General features: G+C 44.2%; 1 protein-coding gene across 2 annotated transcripts in view; it reads left to right on the forward strand.

The window, feature by feature from the left end:
* ass1 (argininosuccinate synthase 1) overlaps positions 1–17,360 on the forward strand; it is a 49,213-nt gene extending 31,853 nt beyond the window's left edge. For both annotated transcript variants that reach the window (XM_062554842.1, XM_062554843.1), the window contains 4 exons: positions 4,833–4,964; positions 7,476–7,632; positions 16,256–16,321; positions 17,010–17,360. In XM_062554842.1, the coding sequence (XP_062410826.1) occupies positions 4,833–4,964; positions 7,476–7,632; positions 16,256–16,321; positions 17,010–17,058 (404 nt within the window). In that variant the 3' untranslated portion in view covers positions 17,059–17,360. The remainder of the gene's footprint in view (positions 1–4,832; positions 4,965–7,475; positions 7,633–16,255; positions 16,322–17,009) is intronic.
* The last annotated feature ends 491 nt before the right edge of the window (positions 17,361–17,851 follow it).

The following is a 17,851-nucleotide window of genomic DNA, read 5'->3' on the forward strand; positions in this document are numbered from 1 at the left end:
CCCTTCTGACGGGCCGAGGTGCTCTGACCCTGTCAACATCCCTCCCTCTCCCTCGTCAGTTAGTTGGCCTTACCGTGGCTGCTTCCTCTCCTCTACAGCTCCTCCCCTCCTATCTTTTTTTTCTTTCGTTCCCTTTCTCCTCTCCCCCCATCTGTGTACAAACTCCCTTGTCTGTCCCTTCTTCTGTGTCCTCCTCCTGTGAGGTTGCAGTTAAGTGTTGGTCTCTTGCCGTCATCGCACTGACAGCGTGTGACAGTGACTGAAGGGATCAGGCAGTCACATGCCGACTCCTTCACACACACACACACACACACACACACACACATACACACATACACACATACACACACGCACGCAGCATAATGCCCCCCTGATTGGCAAATTGACTCGACCGGAGGGCCTACTCTGTCACTATGTCTGACTGGCAGGTACAAATTGGGGGAAAATATGAAGCTTGCTCCGTGTCCTTTTCATCCTTCTTTCTCCTGGCCGCACAAAAGACGAGACCTTTCTCTCTCTCTTTCTTTCTTCTCATCTCCTCCCCTGTCCAGTCTTCCCCTCCTGACTGTGACAACAGTGCAAGGCGCCCTGACGAGACTTCACAAGACAATCCAAGAGGGAGTGGGGAAAGAGGGGGCATCTGAGACTGGTCGCAACTGGGGTGAGGAGGGATGGGGTAAGGTCAGGTCGGTTGGGGTGGGGGGGTGGGGGTGGGGGTCCAGATATGATTGAATCTGTCCTTCGGGAGGAACAGAAGGTGTCGTGTTTGTTTGTGTGCTCTTGCGTGTTTAGTGAGCGGGCTCACAGGTCATTCAGTGGAAGGAACAAAACAGCCCTGTCAGTTCCTGACAAAGAGAGAGAGAGTGAGAGAGAGAGAGAAAAAACGATAGAGGCAAGAAAGGTACAGAGAGGGATGCGAGAGAAAGAACCAGCAGTAAGTACTAAACTGAGACTGAGGCCGAGCACAAGAGAGAGGGTTTCATTCAGAGGCTGCTACACTGCTACACTGCTGCTGCTGCTGCTACTACTGCTGCTGCTGCTTGAGGGGTAGTTGAGCTTCAGTAGGCCGGCCTCTGCTGCGATCTCCACAGGACCACGGGAGGCTCTGAGGCGCTGCTTTATGTGTGACTGCCCGTCTCTCTCCTCACACACAAGAATGGGAGACTTGAATCGGGCTGCCAGACTCAGTGACTGTCTAAACTAAAGACTACGCTCCCCCTCACCAACAGGATTTGTGAACTCTTTTGACACAGACACAGCACTGTATGTGGAAGACGTTTTGCATATAGCTTAGTATTTGGTTGTGCAAGTCAGAAAAAATGGAATAATGCAGGATGGAAAGGAGGAAGTAAAAAAATGTAAAAAAGATTTAAATATTTTGTCCCATTAAAGCAAGGAACAGAGGTGTAGCACTTAGGATCCTTGCCCACACAAATTATGGCAAATATTATTTATAATCATAGTTATAAACAATATCAATAATTACAGTTTAGATTATGAGATTATGATGATGCACAAAGGAATAGCAAAGGAGATGCAGCTGCCATTTGTTATTTGTGAGTAGAGGATTTTATTGGTTATTGACCAATATAACCAGTATATCAGAATCAGCTTTTATTGGCCAGGCATAACAAACAAGGCATAACAAACGGTTAATCTTTGCACTCAAGTACAACACTCAACAATAACATAAAAAACAGTAAAAAAAATAGTAAGGGCAGTAAGTTATGTATAAGAATAACGGAATAAAAACAGTATGTACATTTACAAATAAATACTGTAGATGCTATGGGTGGCCTTGTTGTCCCTGTGAACAGGTTGATTCACTTTGTACGGTGTAAAGGTGGTTGCTATCACTTAGCTGTCTCTACAGTATTTTAGGACCGCACCTCTAAAGATGTGTGTCTGCAACAGAATTGATTCGTCAAGGAGTTGAAAGTAGACATGGGCTTTGGGATTATGTCTGGTAGCACAGATGGAACACCAGGAATTGCAATTCTGAATTTCTGAATTTAACTGCATTATTAGCTCCCACCAGGTAGGTCTGCTTGTCTGTTGTGTCGAACCCATTTAATTTTGGAGCAATTTTTGCATTTCTTTATAGAGCTCAACAGTCTCTCTCAAAACAGTGCCTTTGATACTTGAGAAATAACATGTAGGTGTTCTAGTGACATGGAATGAATTAATTAATGCAACTGTGTAGAATTGCATCTAATATCTGGAGGTAGACTGGCATGGACAAGAGCTGTGTATAGCCTTGGTGGAGGGCTTTGCTCTCTGAGTGAACTTCTAGTTTCTAATTGAGATAAATGTCATTATTATTGGGTATGAAAACGGAATGGATGTTTGGGTAAAGGAAAAACAGACTCCCTTATCTTTCTCTTCCTATTGTTATAGAAGTACTTTTGATGGCCACTAACATTGCCCATCTTACACATCTTTATATGTTTGTAGGGTCTTAAGATGGTGTGTTTAAAAAAAAAATGGCACATGAAAGAGCCTCTGCAAATACTTTGAGGTGTTAAGGTATTAAAGCCTGTGGTTAATTCCCACCTGACCACCCCTCCCTCCTGTATGTGATTTCTGTTTAGGTTGCACCTAAGAATGCCAGGGAGGCTTAGTGTGGACCTGTGACTGGACCTCTGTACCTGTGCACAAACAGGGCCAGACGCCCAAAGGGGGTCCCCACACGCTCTCCACACTCGACGCACGGCGACGCAGCGCTGAAACTTGGGCCTTAACCCCCGCAAACCCCTCCACTCTGCCACGAGCGGCCTGCAGACATGCAGCCTGTTTAAAAGATTAATACCCGAGGTCGCCGCCGTGTCTCTAATCTGAGCTCAGCTCTTCCTTTTTTTAACAGCTAAGAGCAGAAAGAGTTGGAGGGCAGGCTTGGCCGCGCTTTATCAGATTTCTCATAACGGAACTGGCCCAATCTGCCGCTTAACCCCCTCAGACCCCTCCAGCCTCACCTCTGCTTCCGTCACCATTCTTGCCTTTAATCCGTGTGGATTTAAGCTGGACTTTGTGTATCAGATTGCGGTCCTTTTTAGGTGTTTAGAAGATGGCTCATCGCGGCTGAGTCTTGCTGCGGCCATCTGTGGCTGGCTGGGAGAATGGGTCATCGTTTCGGTTCCCTGTGTGCTGTTTCTTGACCATCTGCTGATTGGCCATTTCCTGTCTAGTCTCCTCTCTGCGCTCATCCACACTCTTCTTTTTTCTCATCTCGTGTGAAACGACAACACTGTCGTCGTGCTCTTATGCTCTCTTCCACTGAGCCCCTCGTGACACATCCCTGGCCACATACTCCGTGAAGTCGCTCTGAGGCACTCTCAGATCATATTGTTTACTGTGTTCTACTGTGTGTCTCTAAATTGGACCAGGGAAGCTGAAAGCACAGCCACTGCTCTCTTGAGATAACAGCAGCAGCAGCAGCGGCTTTAAGACCACTACTGCCACCTCACTTTCTCTCATCTTTCTCTCTCTCTCACTCTCTATTTCTCACCTCTCTTTCTCCTTGCGTCTTTATCTTTTAACCCCCTTTCCCCCCTTCTCCTCTCTTCCCTTGTGGCTTGAGTGACAGCTCCATTTTGCCCGGGCTCCTGGATGTGCGTGTGGAGGGGAAATTGCAGGGTAGGCCGGCCCTGGCCTTGCATATGGGCCGCTGACGGCTGCTACCCTGTTATTTGCCCGGCGCTGTCAGCTCCGCTGCGGAGACAAGCTGCCACTGCAGAAGCTGACCGGAGCAGACTAATGCGTCTACTGGGCTCAGCACAGGAGGAGGAGGAGGAGGAGGAGGAGGAGGAAGATGGCTGTTATGATGAGTGCAGGATAGTAGATTTGAGCTGAAGCTGACGGGTACACTACGAAGCAAGATTGGTGGCCTGGTGTGCTTAAATCTAGAGGTGCATTCAAATTCAACAAACACATGCAACCTGTGTGTTGACAGTTTAAAGCAAAGAACTTGAAATGTTTACGCAAAAACGTGAGAAATAAAATGTAGAAAGCAAACATGTATGCCACAAAATTGCCAAATTTGAGCACCCTTCGGGCATTAGACTCCCACTCATCTGGCTTTGTAGTGTATACTTTGTACACTTTACAGTGTTCTGGGTCGAAATGGGACCTGGATTCGAGTCCAATTCACATTATTTCTTGATCCCACCACATCTCTCTCTCTCCCACTTCACTGTTCTGTCTGATTATAGGGCATAAAAGTCCCCAAAAACATATTTTTAGGAAAGAGCTTCATTGGCAATTCACATCTGCTTTTTTCCCCCATGCCCACATAATCTGGGGAAGTGGTCCAGAGTAGCGTGTCATTTAGTGCATTTTTTTTTTTGAGAATTCACTCAAATGATGTACCGCTAATCATGTTGAGTGTTATGAAACTAAAATGGGACAAACGAGGCAATGATTAAGCCATAGTAAGATCCTCAGTAGAGGATGATGGCATGAGGGCAAGTCAGTGACAAATCAAGCGTTAGACTTGTGTGGTGTGTTAGGTCCCTGCTTAATCTGTAACAGAGACAGGAAGATTACCATATCAAGCATTAAAGAATTGCAGTTCCTTTCACCTTTATTTAGTCTCTGCCAATGCCAACTGCCAAGTGTGAAGTTTGATGAACTAGGGCTCCTGATGACCAGTCCTTGGAAGTCCACTTCTCTTAATACACACTTGTCAAGTCAGTTGAATTCTATCAAGAAAATGTAAATAGAATGCTATTGAAAGCAACTGAATGAGAAAATAAGTGCTTGTCTTAACTCAGCAGTGTTTCTGCTTTTCAGCATTATGTTTTTGGTTCTAAAAATGTGTCTTTGCTTGTGCCCAGGTATTTATGAGACCCCTGGAGGCACCATTCTGTACCACGCTCACCTGGACATCGAGGCCTTCACCATGGACCGGGAGGTGCGCCGCATCAAGCAGAGCCTGGGCATCCGCTTCTCCGAGCTCCTCTACAACGGTACACTACACACACCACTGCACCACACACTCTATACTGACTAACCACTCACACACACTTTGTGTTTATTTATTTTTTAAAGCACAATCTGTTTAGAGGGAGATATTTAACAAATTCAGTATAGACTTACATATAAGGCAGTCGCTCGCTTGGATCCTATTAGGACATTACGTAGTATGGTGACCGACCCTGAGTCCAGCGTGCACTACTACGTTTGGAACTCCATCTTAACAGGCATGCTAGCTGATAGGGTTATTTTCGGTTACCTATTAGCATACAATAGTTCTGAACATGTAGCATGGTTTAGAATTGATTTAGAATAGCGTTTCATGTTAATCCCACATTTAATCCTAATGACTTTCACTTAATGTAGTCAGGGAATCCCTTGCTTGTGACATTTGGTCCACATCTCCTGCCGTAGCCTTTGAAATCGTCTTGCGAATGTTGGACTGCACGTGTGTTCCGCTTGGTCAGCTCAGGTGGCCTAATCTCTTTGTGTCCTCCTGGCAGACTGCCTGCTCCTCCCAGCCCAGCCCAAGCCTCCCACCTCAGCACTCTCCTCTCTTTCTCTCCCTTTCTCTTTCTGTCTTTCTTTCTTTCTTTTTCTCTCTATTTCTGTCTTTCCCTCTCTCTTTCCTCCTCTTTTTCCCCTTTTCTCCATCTCCATTTCTTCTCTGTTTCCCTTTGCCTCTCTTTCTCTTTTTCTCTCTCCCTCTCTCAAGCTTTCTTCTCTCTACTCACTTTCCTTCTCTCTCCGTCTCTCTCTTCTCTCCTTCTTCTCTCTCTCTCTCTTTCGGTCTCTTCCCTCTCTTCCCCTCTGTCCTCTCTCCTTTCTCTCTTCTCTCTCCCCTTCTCTCTCTGTCTCTCTCTTTCTCTTTCCCCTCTGTCCTCTCTCTCTCTCTCTCTCTCTCTCTCTCTCTCTCTCTCTCTCTCTCTCTCTCTCTCTCTCTCCATCCCTCTGCCCTCCCCAGCTCCCCCTGGATAATAGGCTTTGGCCTTGTTAGAGACTGCTTACAGAGCCACTGTGAGCAATTAAAGACATATGAGCAAGAGAGACCAGAGGGAAGGAAGATGGGTTGGGAGAGGGAGAAAGGGAGAGAGACAGGAAGCATTTGAGAGAGAGAGAGAGAGAAAGAGAGAGGAGGGGTATAAAAAGAGGGAAAGCTAAATGAAAAAGTAAAAAAGGAAGATCAGTAGACAGTGTGTAGTGTAAATAATAATAATGGCCTTAAATGATATGCCATTTGCTACGTATTGTCGCCAAATCCTCACTGAAAAACACTGCCAAAGGTCTTGCCTGTGTTATAGTGCATTCCAGTTGTACTTTTAAGCCATAATTGTCCAGTTGTGAATAGAATGTTTAAATGGGAATGTGTCTTGAAGTTGTAATTCCAACTTGTCAACTTGTTCGAACCCCGAGTACCCTGAGTTGGAAACTTCAAGATGGTTGCCCTCGCCAGTAAATGAAATCTACAAAAATGCACTCATTATTGTTTTTAGGGGTTTAGGGGTTCAATGGTTTAAAAGGAACATAGGCCTATGGCAGGTCAGTATCCTTTCCGATTAAAGAATTCATCCCGAATCATATCGAATCGGGATAAATGTCCTACTTGTATCTGTTGTAGTAGTCAATTTGTGTCCAACTTCTTGCCGTCGCTGTGACGTTTGAATGCAGTACCATCCAGAAAAAAAAACTAATTAAAGAATTGAATTCTTCCTTGGCTCATTTTAGAGCTTCCTTGAAAATTTCATCGAAATCCATCCATAACTTTTTGCGTTATCTTGCGAACAAACTGACGGACAAGCAAGCCAACAAACAAACAAACAAACCCTGATACAGTTCTTCTTGGCGGAGGTAATAACAACAGTCAGTTGGAGGCAAATGGAATGCGGTTTAACAACATACTTGGCCAATAAATCTGTTTCTGAGAGAGAGAGAGCTTGAGGAGATTGATAGATGGATGAATGATTTGGATGGGTGAGATGAGGTCTAACGAGGGAGACTTACGGAATCAGGATTATGTGAAGCTTACTGTAAGAGACAGAGGATGAGGAGAAGAGAGGAAAAGAGAGCAATACGCAGACAGGTGAAGGGAAGGGGTTACCTGAGGCTACATCCACACTACTTCATTTGTGTTTTAAAACGCTGTCTCGTTTGATAGTACTGTTTCCATCCATACATGATTGCAATGAGTTTCGAATCTTGTCTGCAAGGGACACCTACAGACAGCAGAGGTGGCAACAGAAGATATGATCATATGTTCAAAAACTACAGCTTGTGCATACACAGATTCAAACCTCCAGGGTCAAATCTTTGTCTTCATCCTTACACTGATTGAGTTTGATACGACCTCGCCGATATGCATCCATTCATTTTGTTTGTTTATTTGTTTGTGCAGTTCCTCTGATGCAATCCTTGTGCTGACCTTGTGTCCCTGTGTGTGTTTGTGTGTGTATATGTGTGTGTGTGTGTGTGTGTGTGTGTGTGTGTGTTGGCCTCTGGATCCGCAGGGTTCTGGTACAGCCCGGAGTGTGATTTTGTGCGCCACTGCATCGACAAGTCTCAGGAGAGCGTGGAGGGCAAAGTGCAGATGTCTGTCTACAAGGGCCAGGTGTACATCCTGGGAAGGGAGTCACCCAAGTCTCTCTACAATGAAGAGCTAGTGAGGTAAAGAGTGTGTTGAGTGTGCGTGTGCGTGAGCGTGAGAAAGTGCTTGGGAAGAACATATGTGACTCTGCAAAGCGAAACCAGTCGTTTCGGTAAAATTGACTAAATTAAGTTATTGTGCTCACGTGAACTGCCATGAACTAAGCTTTCCAACGATATGTATATCGAGGGTATTACACAAACTATCGCTAAGATAACCACATCCAAAGTTGACATGGTTCTCCTGTCACGATATGCCAGAAGAGGAGAAATCACCTTTTTAAGCGGCGCGTGGACAACGGGAATGACAGCAAATGTGTTGAATCTTCGCCGGATTTGACAGTCAAAACGTATGTTTTTCTGTGAAATGCGTTCTCGATATGAAACTGTAGACTATACTGTCGAATTATGCGAAAACATTTTAACCCGGAAGTTTGTTGATTTTCTCAAAATAACGTAGTGCGCAAAGCAACTGATTTAGCTTTATTTCAAATCTTTTTTATTGAGGAATCATCTGCATTCATACATTTTTCAAAACATATGCAAGTTTGAATGCAAAGGAAAAACAAACAAAATACACAAAAACAAGCAACAACACAAATGTCACATCCCACTTCCCACCCTAACCCACCCCCCCTGGGACTTCCTGATATGTATTGGCACTGAGGCATACAATTAGAGTCATAATAAAATTCAGCCTACTCTGTCAAGATATTGGAGGAGGGGAGACCAGATCTTATGAAACTGTTCCAATCTATCTGAAAGGACAAACCGCATCCTTTCCAGGTGCAGGAGTTTAACCATTTCTTCCAACCACATTTTAACAGATGGGACCTCAGTTTTCTTCCAAAACTGCAAAATAAGTTTCTTTGCTACAACCAGAGCATATGCCAACAGTTTCTGTTGACAAGGTGGTAGCATATTAAATTGGTCAGAAACTCCAAGTACCACTAGGAGTGGGTCTGGGTCCAGTCTTGTCTCCAACATATCTGATATGGTTCTAAATATTCCAGACCAAAACAAAATCAATTTAGGGCAAAGAGCATAGCTATGACTAAGAGAGGCCTCTTCAATCTTACATTTATCACACAGGGGGGAGATATCTGAAAAAATTCTATGAAGTTTAGTTTTTGCAAGATGCAGCCTATGGATCACCTTAAACTGAATAAGGCAGTGCCTTGAGTTAGCAGAACATTTGTGTATGCTCTCCAAAGCATCCTCCCAGAGTTCGGCTTCAATCTCCACCCCAAATTCCTGTTCCCAGAGTGTTTTAATACCCTGTGTAGATGGTGATGATATATTTAACAGTGAGGTGTAAAGTAAAGATATTAAATGTCTAGTCCTGCCTCCCAGTCCAAGAAGTCTGTCAAGTGTGGCAGGTTCCACATGATCAAGTCTGGACGTATGTTTTCTCACAAAATCTCTGATCTGTAGGTATCTAAAAAAATTATTTTGATGCAAACCATATTTTGTTTGGAGTTGGCTAAAAGAAGCAAAGTTTCCATCTATAAACAGGTCTCCTATGTTTAAGATACCCAGATCTCTCCACTGAAAAAAAACTGCGTCCATGTAAGATGGGACAAAGGATGGATTTCCTGCGACCGGTAGGGCAAAGGATAAGGACTTCACATTGAATTTAGATTTAATCTGTTTCCAGGTGCGGGTTATGCTATGAATTATACAGTTATGGTTGTAGCATGACTTATTAACTCGTGTGGTCGTATTAATGTCATGTGGAACACACTCCTCTCTCTCCATCTTGATCCAAACTGGATCAGTGAAAGTATGATCTAGCCACATCATAATAGTGTGAAGAGCACAAGCCTGGTAATAAAGAAAAAAATCTGGGAGAGCCAGCCCACCATCTGATTTGGGTTTACAAAGATGGCTTTTCCTGATTCTAGGGGTCTTATAATCCCACAAAAAAGGAACTATAACTGAATCCAACTGTTTAAAAAAAGTCTTAGGAAGGAATATAGGAATGTTCTGAAAAAGATAGAGAATTTGAGGTAGGAAAACCATTTTAATTGCATTAACTCTTCCCGCTAGTGATATGGGAAGTGATTTCCAAAACTGGATATTGTTCTGTAATTTAGATACCAAAGGAGGGAAGTTAGCCTGATACAACGACTGAAAGTCTTTAGTGACCTTAATGCCTAAATATGTAAATTCCTGTAGTACTATTTTGAAGGGAAATCTCTGCAAAGCTGAGAGGTTTTGGGTTTTTACAGGCACGAGTTCACTTTTTGACCAGTTGATCCTGTAGCCTGAAAACATTCCAAATTTAGCTATTATGTCCAATAAAGCTGGAATTGTGGACAAAGGTTTGGTAACATACAGCAGAATGTCGTCCGCATACAGAGAAATCTTACTTAAGGTATCATTTAAACCACATCCATGTATTCTCTCCTCAGAGCGAATAGTTTGTGCCAGTGGTTCCAGGGCTAAGGCAAAAAGTAGTGGGGACAGGGAACAACCCTGTCTAGTACCTCTGTGTAATATGAAAGGTGGAGAAAGCATCTTATTTGTTAGGATTCTGGCACAAGGTTTGTTATAAAGAACCTTCAACCAGTTTTCAAAACGGTCACCAACATTGTATCTCCTCAAAGTTGAAAATAAATAAGGCCATTCTAATTGGTCAAATGCCTTTTCAGCATCCAAGGAGAGGATAGCTAGGTCATCTGTTTTCCTGCTCTGGGAGTAGATTATATTGAAAAGACGTCTAAGATTAAAAAAGGAGTGTCTGTTTGGTATGAAACCTGTTTGATCAGGATGTATAAGTTTACTAACTAAAGAATTAAGTCTGAGAGACAAGGTTTTGGCAAGAATTTTTTGATCAGATGTCAATAGCGAGATTGGTCTATAACTGCTCACTTCTAATGGATCCTTCCCTTTTTTGGGTAATACAGTTATAATGGCTTCATTTAAAGAAGGAGGTAGGCTGCCATCCTTGCTCGCCTGCACATACATTTTAAGTAGATAAGGTGAGAGAAGATCACTAAATTCTTTATAAAACTCACAGGGATATCCGTCAGGACCCGGAGTCTTTCCGTTTTTCATGTCTTTAATTGTCTCCTGTATTTCTGAGACAGAAAGATCAGCATTAAGTAGATTGTGGTCCTGTTGGTCTAACATAGGGAGATTACAATCGTCTAGAAAGCAGTCCAGAACAGACTGGTCTCCTGAGGTCTTAGAGGAGTAAAGTGCTTCGTAGAATTGTTGAAACCTAAGATTGATGTCTTTGTAGGATGTTAGACAGGTTCCCTGCTCAGAATTTATTTTAGTTATTGTTCGATCACTTTCCATTTTTCTAAGTTGTCTAGCTAATAATTTATGAGGTTTTTCGCCAAATTCAAAGTACTTTTGTTGTGTAAACATGAATGCCCTTGTTATCCGCTCTGAAAGTAATTTGTTATATTTAAACCGCAAAGAGAGTATTTTCTTATGAGTATTACTGTCAGGATGTGCAGCATTGTCTTTATCTAGCATGTGAATTTGTTGTTCAAGTTGTGCTAATTCAGCCCGTTTCCTCCTTTTCCTCTCAGCTTGGAATGAGATAATGCATCCCCTAATGTATGCTTTCAGAGTTTCCCACAAAATAGAAGGCAAAGTTTCAGGTAGATCATTAATTTCCAAAAAAAAGTTGATTTGTTCCCTAATAAACATACAAAACTCTGGCTCTTTCAAAAGTTGGGGATCAAGTCTCCACAATCTGTCACACTGAGGCAAATCTTCAAATCGTAAGGATAGCGAGAGAGGAGCGTGATCTGATATCACAATATCATGGTATTCAACTGTATCTGTAAGTGACACAAATTTGGAGTCTGCCAAAAAGTAATCGATTCGTGTGTAAACATTGTGAACATTAGAATGAAAAGAGTATGCCCTGTCCTGTGGATGAAAAAGTCTCCAAACATCAAATAGATTGGAATTTCTTAAAAGTTCTTTCAGAAAAATGCTGGATTTAGAGGGTGGCGCTCTACGAGATGACGAGCGATCCAGATAAGGATCCATTACTAAATTCAAGTCCCCTGCTATAAGTAGATTGGTTTGAGAGATGTCAGGAACCTGTGCAAAGACATGTCTGTAAAAGGATGGCGAATCTAGATTAGGTCCATAGATGTTGACCAAAGTAATAGGCAGGGAGTATAAATCCCCTGCCACTATGAGAAACCTGCCTTCTTTATCAGCAATAGTTGTCTTGTGAATGAATGGAGTCCCTTTTTTAAATAGAATAGCTACTCCTCTTGATCTAACTGCACACACAGCTTGATAGGTTTGTCCAATCCATCTACATCGTAATTTAGCGTGCTCATTTCTGTTCAAATGGGTTTCCTGGAGAAAAATGATATCACTAGACAGTTTCTTTAAATGTCCTAATACCTTGCCTCTTTTAACTGGCTGATTTAAACCTTTAACATTCCAAGTAACCACATTAATTAGTCTCCCCCTCCCCACTTGTGTTACATTATCTTGCATAATTCAGGCTCAGACCAAATAATTTGATGCCTCATCATCAGTGCAATAAACATTCCCACATGAAGAAATAAGTCCCATTCCCTCCCTCCCCCTGAAGTAAATGTCTTGCCTATACTAAAGGAAACCTTCATTGTAAGGCGCGACTCCCCTACGGAAGTTACATACAAGAGAACAAAGCAAAAAAACAAGTAGAAACAACACACCAACATTAGTTAAGTTAACTTCCCTCACCTAACACTTCTAATAAAGAAGCTACTCTAAGTTATAAATAGCTCCGTAATTGTAATCTATTGTAGACTACTATAATCACATTTGACAGCTGAAAAAACACAAGAGATTTAAGCCACGTTGATTCTAAACCGAACCTGAACTCAATCGAAATATGATCACCGAAGACGTCAGGAGTTTTCGTAGGCCTATAATGGCAATGAGGAACAGTTCCTATTCAGCGATGCTCCAATGTATCCTCAGAGTGCGGCACCGGGCTACCTCCATCGGCCGCTTGGTGCCCTGCGTCCCCGCCACCAAAGTGTCGTTCGGCAAACTCCTGAGCCGTTCTTGCATCGGTAAACACAGTCTCTGTATCATTAAATGTCACTCTCAACTTCGCCGGGTAAAGCATTCCGTATCGGACTCCTGCCTGATGTCGAAGCATCTCCCTGACTTTATTAAATGCAGCTCTGCGCTTTGCCACTTCAGGAGTGAAATCTGGGAAGATGCGGATTTTCTGCCCGTCGTAGGAGAGGTCTTTCAATTCGGCAGATCGTTTGAGGACTGCTGTTACATCGTGGAAGTAGTGGAGTCTCACTATGAGTGAGCAAGGAGGTTCCCCATCACCGGGCCGTTTTCGCAAAGCCCTGTGCGCGCGATCGACTAGTGGATCTTTTTCCAAGGACAACGCTTCTTTCAGGAGTTTTGAAACAAACGTTCCCGTCAACATGCCCCTTTCTGTCCCTTCCTTCAAGCCTGCAATCCTCACATTCTGTCTTCTGGATCGCCCCTCGAGATCTGAACATTTATCCGCCAGATGATTAACTTCTGTAGACAATTGTTTCACCTCAGACTGGAGGAAGGCTACAGTATCTGAAGTTTGCGAAGCCGCATGTTCTAGATCGGCGATAGTTGAGCTATGTTGAGCATTCCTGACTTGCAGAGCTGAAACGGCAGACTGAGTCTCGGTTTTAAGCGCAGAAAGTTCTCCCCTGATGGTAGAGGCAACCTCTGCAATGCGAGTGTCAATAGTCTGGCATATCTCCACTTTAGTAGCTTGTAAGTCAGAACGTAGTGAACTGATGGCCTCCAGAATTGGGCTATCCACCGACCGTTCTTGAGGGCAGTCTGACAGGGTAGCATTAGCTTCATCCATAGCACATGGCACAGCCGCCGCCTCATTCTTCCTAGTAGACTTCGTTTGCGTCCTTGAGGTTGACTTCATCTTGATTCCAATTAGTGAATATTATGTCCTAGGTGTTATTAACAGCTTATACAACACTTATTTGAAATATATGTCAAATTAGATCCATTTTAACCGAACATTTGCGGGAGCTATTGGGGAAAGCGACCTACCCACTCATTGCTCACTAGCGCCCCCCCCTGATTTAGCTTTAAATGGTCACATATGTGTAAGGTGTATGTGTGTGTGTGTGTGTGTGTGTGTGTGTGTTTACGTTAAACCAAAGGTAAAGTTTGTGTGTGTGTGTGTGTATTATACTAAAGGTAAGGAGTGTGTGTGTGTGTGTGTGTGTGTGTTATACTAAAGGTAAGGAGTGTGTGTGTGTGTGTGTGTGTGTGTGTGTGTGTTGCTCTATGTCCATTATCTCCCTGCACAGCTCCCTGTGAGCTGTGGTTTGATCGGGTCGCCCTCTGCCATATTCTGTGACCCCAGCCCAAACAATAACATCTACACAGCAGGAGACAAAAGCATCAGAGCCTGCTCTCCCTCTTTCTTTTTCTCTTTATCTCTCTCTCCCTTTCTCTATACCTTTCTCTTTTACTTCTCTTCCATCTCGTACCCTCTCTTTCCCTCTCTCTTTCTGCCTTGTCTTCCATTTCACTCCCAAACTCGTACTCTTTTCTCCTAGATTTCTCTCCTCTCCTCTTCTATTCCTGTGTCTCTCTCACTCACTCACACACACACACACACACACACACACACACTGTTGTCTCTCTCTCTTGCATACACACATACACACTTTCTCTCTCTAACACACACAGTCTACTCTGTCACTCTCTTGTACACACATATACACACTTTCTCACTCTATCTCTCCTCTCTCTCTCTCTCTCTCTCTCTCACACACACACACTCACACACACACACACACACACACACACACACACTCCTATGTGCCTTCTCTCTGATCCCTGGCTTTGGGGGAACACTGAGCCCATTGAGGTCCACCTTGACCCTCTCTGGCCCCAGGGCTGAGCTCCGGCTGATGCTGAGGGCCAGAGCAAAGGCTCCATATGCCCAGCCTTCTCCTGTTCCCTCCTCAGGGCTCCCATGGAGGCAGAGCAGGGCCCTGTGGGGAGGGGGCTCAGGGTTGGGGCCTTTGAGTGTGTGTGTGTGTGTGTGTGTGTGTGTGTGTGTGTGTGTGGAGGGGGGGTGCATGGGGGTGGAACGGCACGTTTCATGCCTGTTAAGCATGGACCGGGCAGTGGTCGAAAGGTCGCATCACCCTACTTACTCACACACACACACACACACACACACACACACACACACCTCTTCACGCACTCAGAGACGCCAGAGGGGAAAGTGGGTGTTTTGTTTCAGGAGAAAGAGTGACAATGATGAGAGAGTTGGAGAAGAAAGAGATTGCGGAAGGAACAGATGTTATGGGATGTCTGTGAAGATGATGGTAGAGATAAAGATGGAAGTTGATGATTGAGAGAAGAGATGAAGATGATAAAAACATGCCGGCCATGGTGAAAAGGAAGAAGGAAGTAAGGAGAACATGATGAAGAGGTTGGTGAAGAGGAAGAGGAAGAAGGAGAACGTGATGAAGAGATCGTCCATGAGGGTGATGAAGAAGAAGAGGGAGAACATGGATACTGGTGGGGGTTATATATGATGATGATTCATTTTATTTCATGCCACTTGAAAGAACTTGGTGTCAAACCATGTTGTGCAGGCGTCTGAAGAAACAACAGGATCAATCATCAGCTGTATTATTGATGTAGCAACACTAGGAGATACTCAAAGCCACGGCAAGATCGGTCCAAGCGTGGGCTTGTGCGCATGTGTAGTGCGCACACACACACACACACACACACCTCATGCTTTCTTCCACGCTGCGTGGGCTCAGTAAACAGTGTCATCAGCACAGTGGAAGTCCTCTTGTCCTCCCCATCGATCCTCCAGTGGGTGGAGAGAGGGGGGGGGGGGGGGGTGGAGAAATGGCACAGCGCCGCGTCAGCTCTTCAGCGCCACACTCGCGCGCTGGACGTGCCGTCGCGCCGCTAGCACATCAGCGGGGAAGCTTACCTCTCCAAAACTACCACGACGGCCGCGCTAAACTCCCAGGCTCTCTCCCGCGGGCTGCGTCTGAGCTATCACTCCGGCCCAGCAGCCCCCTTCACGTCTCCCAGCTGCAAGAGAGGCTGCTCTCTCATGCAAAAGACGGCGAATGTCCTGAAATAACACGACGCGCGCACAGTGGTCGCAGGGAGCGGAGACAAACTGTTGTAATCACATCATTGTGGTTCTCAGCGGAGCCAGTAAAAAAGGAGGAGGTGGGAGGAAGAGAGTGAAGTGGCTCCCACACAGTGGCACACGGTGTTATGAAATGGCAGCCGTGGAGAGAGACACTCTCTGTGCCAGTCTGACTGACATAATGGGCTTTCAGCTGCCACTGTACACGATTCAGTAGCATCAGAAGTGAGTGAGGCAGCAATTTTGTTGTGGGAAATTATAAAACTGTTATTTTGATATTAATTTGTTTCTTCGAATTTGCATTATGTGTGTCTGTTTCAAAACCATGAAACGTTTAGTTATATAAGTGTTGTCTGAGTTTGTCCTCTGTATCCACGACTACCGTATACTGTGGTAGTTAGTCCATTGATGCCTCCAGTCTAATTTTCCTTTCTCTCTCCTCTTTCTCTTTCTCTCTCTTTCTGTAAATGTCACAATTTATTTCTCTTTCTCTCTCTCTCTATCCCTTAGCATGGATGTGCAAGGTGACTATGATCCCTGCGACGCCTCTGGGTTCATTAAGATTAACGCTGTCAGGTAAGTCGTCCCTTCACTCCCCCGACTCGCCGTCTTAGCCACAACCCCTTAAAAAGGTTACTGTCTCTTCTTCCTTCCTCTGAAGTCTTTACTGCCACTCAATTAGCCATGAATGACCAACAATTAAGCCATTGCTTCATCACATGCCGTAGTTATCCACAATTGTGGGCTTTGGGGCTAATGGGGAGTAATTGGCCAGAAGTAATCAGCATTTACCCCCCTGTTGAAAACATTAACTGTGTCTTTGGTTCACCTCTTACTGTTTCAAAAAATATGTAAATGCTGCCTGCAAAGACTTGTATAGTGTGGTTTTGAGGGAGATGGGTGGAACATGTGCAGTGTTTTTTTGTTTCTTTCCCCTTGGTTAAGGCCTCTATGCCTCATCACCCCATGCCTCCATTTCTCAGTATCTTACATTTGCATAATGCTGGTGTGCAACTTGCACTGACCCTTTTTTTGTTCTTTTTGCCTCTTTTTTCACTGACCCTGTCTTGCACCTTTCTTCAGTAAAATGTGTGCTTTATAGGGTAGTGTCCATCCAGCGTTTTACATGTACATTTACATTTACTCATTCAACACTTTCTGAAATCACTTTCCAAATCAATTTACATATTGACGTCATATTTATTTATATATATCTATGTGTATTGATGCCCATGTCCTTCATATCACTCTTCTGTCCTCACAGGCTGCGGGAGCACCATCGTTTGCAGGGTGACATGGCCTCAAAGAAGTGAGACCAGATCAGACTCAGTCCTCCTTTCTTAACCCCGAACACCTCATCTGTGCCTAGTAGTAGATGGAAAGGGACACTTCTGCCAGACCAATTCTGCCAATCAGTTGCTGAATGCTGGCGTGGTCAAAAACCTCACAGCATGGCATTGGTACGTTGAATGGTTTTGGTTGAATTCCTGCCCAAGTGTCCTGTTCCTCTAGCCATCTTTGTGTAGGTTATAGTGCTGGTGTTGTAGCTGGATCTCTACAAATGAATTAGAGGAGATGTTTTGTCTGGCTCAATTAAATAAGTCGACCATTTGAAGGGTTGTATGTGTCATGTTTTCATTACAATGAGAAAAAAATTGTGTACAGAACCTTCTTCACAATAAGTCAATCGGGCTACTCGCTGAATTACATGAAAGACAAGCACAAGACCCGTTGCCAATGACAGCGGCCATTTTCTGTTGCAGCGGTCAGTGAGATGGTCAGTTCAATTCTGAGAATTCAGAGGAGCCTGATAATAAAACTCTTTGACCACGCTAACCAGTAATGTCAGTAGGCAGGTCGAAAGAGTGCAACTGACCATAGACTGTAAAAAATAGATTATAGAAGATTAGAATGTTGCCGCTTGGCAACTGACCTCAGCTCCCTCAAACTCTCCAAGGGACCATGTTTCAGCTCCATGCATCTATGCCACCTGATCTTATCGGTGCTTTAGTAAACTGGAACATCAAATTGAGTCTAGGGAGGGAGAGACCCAAAAAATGATGTCCTCCTGGCCTGTCCCAAACCACCCTATGGAAGCCCCCTGCT

The sequence above is a fragment of the Sardina pilchardus genome, chromosome 14, assembly GCF_963854185.1.
Source record: "Sardina pilchardus chromosome 14, fSarPil1.1, whole genome shotgun sequence".
Classification (NCBI taxonomy): Eukaryota; Metazoa; Chordata; class Actinopteri; order Clupeiformes; family Clupeidae; genus Sardina; species Sardina pilchardus.